This window comes from Buceros rhinoceros, unplaced genomic scaffold, assembly GCF_000710305.1.
Source record: "Buceros rhinoceros silvestris isolate BGI_N320 unplaced genomic scaffold, ASM71030v1 scaffold3784, whole genome shotgun sequence".
NCBI classification, from domain to species: Eukaryota; Metazoa; Chordata; class Aves; order Bucerotiformes; family Bucerotidae; genus Buceros; species Buceros rhinoceros.
In genome coordinates this window covers 43200-49605 of record NW_010407553.1, presented here as the reverse complement: position 1 = coordinate 49605, position 6406 = coordinate 43200, and the positions used below count along the sequence as shown (strand labels likewise).

Genomic DNA, 6406 nt, shown 5'->3' with positions numbered 1-6406 from the left:
CTCTTTCCATGTTTCCATGCTATATCCCAATAAATGACTGTTTTTCATTTTCTATTTCCTTAATCTAACTCTATTAGAAGCACAGCAAGATTCAGAGCAATTTGAAACTGTTGGTACTGACCACCACATTTTAGAGGAAGGCATATAAAACGCTGGACTGTAAACAGTCACTTTGGATTTTGTTTGTTTAACTATGAAAAAACAAAACTTTATTTCCCCACATTCAGGAACATTTACTTCTTTTTTTAGAAGTAGGAGTTTATTACTTTTTATCTACAAGTATACTGTACTTTATATTCATATTAAAATAGCACATGACAAACAGCAGTACAACAATGACAGTGTGCATGCTGTCTCTTTCTGGCTACAGGCCACTACCCCATCGCACAGGCTGAAAACATCCAGCCTACAGACTGCTTCCCACCTGCATCCACCCACAACCTTTTGCAGGGCAGTGGCACACTGGAGACACCTTCTGAAAACAGAAGTCACCTATAAGACACCAGCCACTTCCTGCAGAAGGGATTGCTCCTCCATCACCTCAGACATACAGGTCTCATTAAACGCAGAGGAAGAAATGTTGAGGAGCACAGGGGAGCGATGTCAGCCAGAAACAGGCTGCTGCCAGCCTCTAAACGAACTTCAGTTGGATAGTCAGGCTTGAGGCTAATCTGAATGACACTGGGAAAGAAGGGTACCTGGGAGCAGGTTGCATGAATTAATGTGGTAAGAGTATGGTCCTGATCGCAATCTTTTCTGCTCAAAATTACAGTACAATAAATGCTGCATTTTAACTGTCTACAGCCAAATTAACTATTATACAGATGCAATGAATTCCTGAAATTCAAAAAAAAGCACCAGATGTATTCTGTGGTAGTGTAGTTTTACTGTGATGTGTAGGGCCATGGCGTGCCACCTTTACTTGTTGCTGGAAGAAAGCGGATGGCTCATCCGGCCTGAAAGGCTTGATTACTACCAATTTAAACATTTTTTTAATTAGCAAAAATAGGCCTTACAATTGTTTAACAATGTTTTCACAGCCCATTTTCAAATGCTTTGAGATGGTATACATAGGTAGGCATAACCAATCTTCTCTGCACTTCCTCACAAGTTCAGATAAAACCTTCTATGACCAAAATACTCTTACTAGTGGGTACAGACAAGACAAGAAACCAAAGTGGCCACATGCTCCTTCGTTTTCATGATAATTGAGTCTGGCATCTCTCCTCCCACCTTTTCCCAGTTCAAAAATTTTCCTGGATACATAGGCACAGCAGAATGAGGCCATGCCCCAAAACAACCACAAGCACATTCAATGTAAGCTTTTGGCTGTAATTTCTGGAGTGCTCCTTTAAGGTCCAACCTTATTCTCACTCTAGCTCCTCAAATTTCTACAAGGATAGTTAGACATTGACCAAGTCAAAGCCTTCCATGGGGTCTTTTTGCCCATTGTTTCCATGTTTGCCTTAGTAAGAGACGGCCTCAGGAAGGGAGCTGTCTTTACTTGCCCTGTAAAGCCCAGGCACATTGTTGGCACTTCAGCCTGAGGAAGTTTCTGAAAATATTTTTATTTGTTCCATACAGAACAGAATGCCCCCTCTAAACGATGCATTTGTTCAGCTACAGTACCAAACTCTGCCAGCTCCCTCTGCTCTCCTATTCCAAACTGCATGCAGGGACAAGGATGCATGCAGACTCCCATGGAGACTCAGACACAGAGGAAAAGGTGACTGGGAAGTGAATACAACTAAAAGGCTGAAGGTATCATGAAGCACATGAAAGACTATACTACCTAAACTAAATAAAACATTCCAGTTCCTAGAAATAATTGTCTAGTGAAAGAAGAGCTGCTTCCAAGGAGTGGAGACTAGCATTATGATCTCTCAAGTCTACAAAGAATTTGGAATAGAGATTTCAAACATATTTTGCCAGGGCTCAAAAGTCAACCTCTACTTCAAATTAATGTTTTGTCTTTAAGTAAACTAAAATTTATTCCTTTCATGCAAGACTAATAAAATTACTTTGTTCAGTAGAAAAGAGATCTCTCAAAATTGAAACTGATGTTTAGTTTTGGTTTGGGCCACAAAAAATGAAAGAAAGATGGACAGTGTTTAGACTCATCCATTGCATGTTATTTAAACACCAAACCCACCATTCACTCACAGGCCACTGGCAGACAGGCACTTTTACACTAATAACTTCAGTGCAAAAAGTTTGCTTGTGGATTCCTATCAGAGACCATAGTATATTCAGATAAACTAAAACAATGCTCTTATTATGCATGCCTCAGGCAACATCTTCAATCCCTTTCAAAACAGTTAACACCTGTTTTCAGAAAGAGCTTTAATAATACCACTTGTTGCAATGCTATAGATCATTTTGTCTTGTCAATACCTGCAGCTGGAGATGCTTTCTAAAGCAAATACCACAGAGTTAGAGAAGCTTGTTGCTAACAACTGCTAGAACATTGTTTATTTAAAAAAAGATCTGCCTAATCACTTGCGTATATGTTGTACTGATTTACTAATGGTTTAGTCCATTAATCTCAACCATTCTGCATTTCCCCGCACCTCATACAAACAGAACCTCTTCCATTTGGCTATACTAATTAAGGTCATTACTTTTGAAGTAACACAGGAACAGCGATAAGCACAATGTAATAGGAGGGAATCACATACAGCAGACGACAAATTTATTCTAAAACAGAAGTGCACAATTAATATTTTTTTTAACGAGATACAAAAACCATATTTAATTCCATACTGAGAAGCAGAGAGGAGTCAACATATAATACTACTACAAAAAAATATAACAAATCCTAGATAAAAACATTTTATAAACCTTTTCAAGTAAAGGCCTAAGAGCATGATGTGGCTTAATGATTCTGTGATCTCAGGACACATTACGGTACTTCTCAAAGGTCTGAAACAGACATAAGTCTGTCATATAGGCAAGCAATCTCATATCTAGATTATATAATGATCAAATTAGAAAACTTAAAGGCAAACCAGTTTTGATTCAGTAACAGCTCACATTTATGTTAGCTGTTACTAGATACAAAAAGGCAATTCTGATTGTTCTCTTGGCAATTCCATAACCAGCAAACATTTTCATGTGCCACTTAACATGTAACTGGTCAAGCCAAATGAAACGAAAATTTGTAAAGTTTTCAGTAATTTGGAAATTATTTAAAACTGCGTAATTCCAGAAAACATTCAGAAGTCTGTTACTAAGAAGAGTAAGATGAATTCCTGATAACTAGAACATGTCTTCAGTATTTTTCCCCAAATGTATATCACCTCCCAAAGCAGCAATAAGATTGTGCAAACTCAACATGAATGAAGACTTGGCCAAAAGCCAGCAAATTAGATGTTTCATTGTTTTTCAGATCTTTTCCATTACCTAAATGTTACTTTTAATAACAAGAGGTATTACAGTTCATCAAAAAGGTGTTTTTAACACATGGTAATCTTTACCGTACTATCCAGAAGTATTAATTATATTCTAAGAAGAAATGTAGGCACTAAATATTACTAAAGGATCAATTTGATTGATGACTCCAGCTCTGTACAAAAATACAAGTAACACTAATAAAGATTTGCTTACAACTCCAGCCTTACTACTGTATTTTCACGATATTTTTGTCACAGCCAAACAATTTCACAATACAAACTTTAAGAATTACGCAAGCTGTTGCCTTCCAACTGATGGTCCAAACATATGTATTCTGCCTATCTAACCAGAGTAATTTATTTATTTATCACCCTCACCCCCACAAGCAGAGTACAAATTATTGCCTCCACAAGCAAGAGGTGACAGGTGACCATGTTCAACATATGTAGCCTACTCCTGCAAAGGAACAGATTAATTTGTTTACTCTGTTTAACCTTAGTTATTTACTTTTTATTTAGGCTGACTAGGAACACATTACACTATCAACTGCAAGCCTCTTAGCATCAAGGGCAGTAACTCCTACGTATTTTAAGAAGTTGCTGCTTGGAGATAGATGTTGAGAACACATCTGTCTGTGCCTTGAATTATACCACTTCTGGCTGCAGGAAAAAACGCCGCTTGAAAAATGGATAATTCTTTGATAGCTCTCAATTTTTATGTTTAAATGACAAAAAATTTCAACATTGTCAATATGTGAAATGGGATCAGTAATTTCTGACAGTTGCACTCAGGACCTAGCATTCAGAAGGGAGAAAAAGAAGATTTTAGACACATCTTCAAATACTAAAGGTGAAAAAGGTTTACTTTTATATAACAGTCAGCTAAAGACTGTTATTTGAAAAATGAAATTATCTCTAACTAAAGGAGGAGGCTCCTAAATCAATGATGATCAAGAAAAGTTCAATAAGTATCAGTGACATTACAAGAGCAGAAAACCAGAATCAGGCCTCCTCTAGATCAGGAAAAACAGAAGGAACATTGCATAAACACAGAATGGGCCTTCCTCTGGCAACTTTACCAAAAATAAATTGGGCAATTGTACGACATCTTCATAGGCAGTGGTGCAAATTTCCCTAACATCAGCAAGTTGTCAATGAGAATATAGCTGCTGAATGTACTGAGTGTCTTTTTATGCTGTTATTTGAATAGAACTCACATAGACAATATCTGAGAATTTATGTAAAAGATGGATTGAAATGTTAAACTTACAGCTGTGGTAAATTGGGTCTAACAAAGGGATCGTTTTCTGCCCCATTCACAGCTTTATTTTTCCTCTGCTTGGGTTCAGAATTGGCAGATGGTGCCTGAGAATTATTTGTAGTTGGAGGCTTTCGCTTGGCCAGGAGCTTTCTTTGCCTTTCAATGTCTTCCCTTTGTTGATTCACCCATTCTTGTTGCCTGTAAACCCCAAAAAAAGCTTTATTAAAGTTTCATCACTTTGCATTTTTTGAAGAACTATCTTTTTTAAATGAGAAAGCATTAAGAAGTTTTTAGAAAATTTACTGTACATGTGAAAATGTTTCCTTGGAAAAAGAACACCAATGTTCTTCATGAGGTAGAAAAATTTTGCTAAAGTTTTAGCACAATTTACTTTTGAAATATGTGGGGGTTTTTTTGTTGTTTCAGGGTTGTTTTGTTTTTGAAAATGTTACAGGATTTCTGCACTAGAAAAAGACAGGAAAAAAAAAAGCATCTGAGCTGACAGATACCTTCTTTTACACCATTACAGGCCAAACACTGAATTTAACGTGACCATTCCCAAGTAAATTATCATTTTGGTTGTATGGCAAACAATTACAGCTTTTATGCAAAACACATATACAGATCGTTTTTAACATTGTCTTAAAAAAACAATGCCCCAGACAATCACATAACGTGAAGAAACCTAAAGTTTTGGTTAATTACTTTTATACATCTACATCTATATACATACACACACTTCCAAAGTCTGAATCAGTCATCTTTTGAGACATTGCATAATTATTTTATCACCATCTCTACTGGTCTCCCAGAGCCCTTTTCCTTGGCCCATCTCTGCTGAAATACCTGTTGCAGCAGTTTTTTTACAGGTGGCTGCTTTCCCCCTACCACTTGCACTAGCCCCTATTTGAGGTTGCCAGATTTGCCTTTGTGGCACGGAGGAGCCAAATGCCTGAAAAAGCTGCTACAGTGATGGATGCACAGACAGCTCCTATGTGATCTATGAGAAATTCACAGACCTCAACTGCCCCAACGATCACCAGTGATACATAGTTAGCTGCTTGAAAAATCCCCAATTTTGTTTTACAGCTCTTCCTACCAGCTGAGTTGAATAATTACATGCTGCTCATTTAGTACATTCATGTTTTTCTAAGGACAGTTAAAATCAAGTGAAACCAAACTGTCTTTCAAAGACACCCAGCCTTAGTATTCTCTCAGTTGATTAAGAGAGTTCTGTACTGTATTCTCAGGCTTCAAAAGGCAAAGCCAAACACGACGTATGAAAAGCCGCTCCAATCCTAGAACCCTAGTAATAAAAAAAAATCCACTAGAGGGAACTAACAATTAGTGAAAATTATAAGAACATAGCATTGACTAACTTCACAAGATTTTGAAATGCAAAGCCATCTGTCCACTGTTCAGTAAATGAAGCACCATGACGAACTGTTGTAAAATGCCCCAGGCGTAATCTGTCTTGCATGCTCTTCTCTCTGCTTGCCAGTTTTTCCTGTGTGCTCTAAAAAAATGAAAAAAGAGTCATATTTAGTAATACTGAAGTGTTCAGAAAGTCAGCAAAACACTCAGAAAATTGTTGGAGGAAAAAAACCTAAGCGAGGGATAAAAGAAGAGTAGATGAAAATATCTTTTATTATTTTACTTCATTTATTCTAATTTCTGCAGAACTCGAACATCTGCAGTTGTCAGAACCGGTACTAACAAAAATTTGTGCACAATCCCTGCACCGCCCCCCCCC

The 6406-nt window shown here is 37.3% G+C and overlaps 1 protein-coding gene across 1 annotated transcript in view; it reads right to left on the bottom strand.

The window, feature by feature from the left end:
- The window catches only part of TLK1 (tousled-like kinase 1), a 45412-nt gene that overhangs the window by 20361 nt on the left and 18645 nt on the right, over positions 1–6406 (bottom strand). The window contains exons 9-10 of the mRNA XM_010134501.1: positions 6033–6169; positions 4663–4851 (exon numbers count right to left, since the gene is read on the bottom strand). Of these exons, the coding sequence (XP_010132803.1) occupies positions 4663–4851; positions 6033–6169 (326 nt within the window). The remainder of the gene's footprint in view (positions 1–4662; positions 4852–6032; positions 6170–6406) is intronic.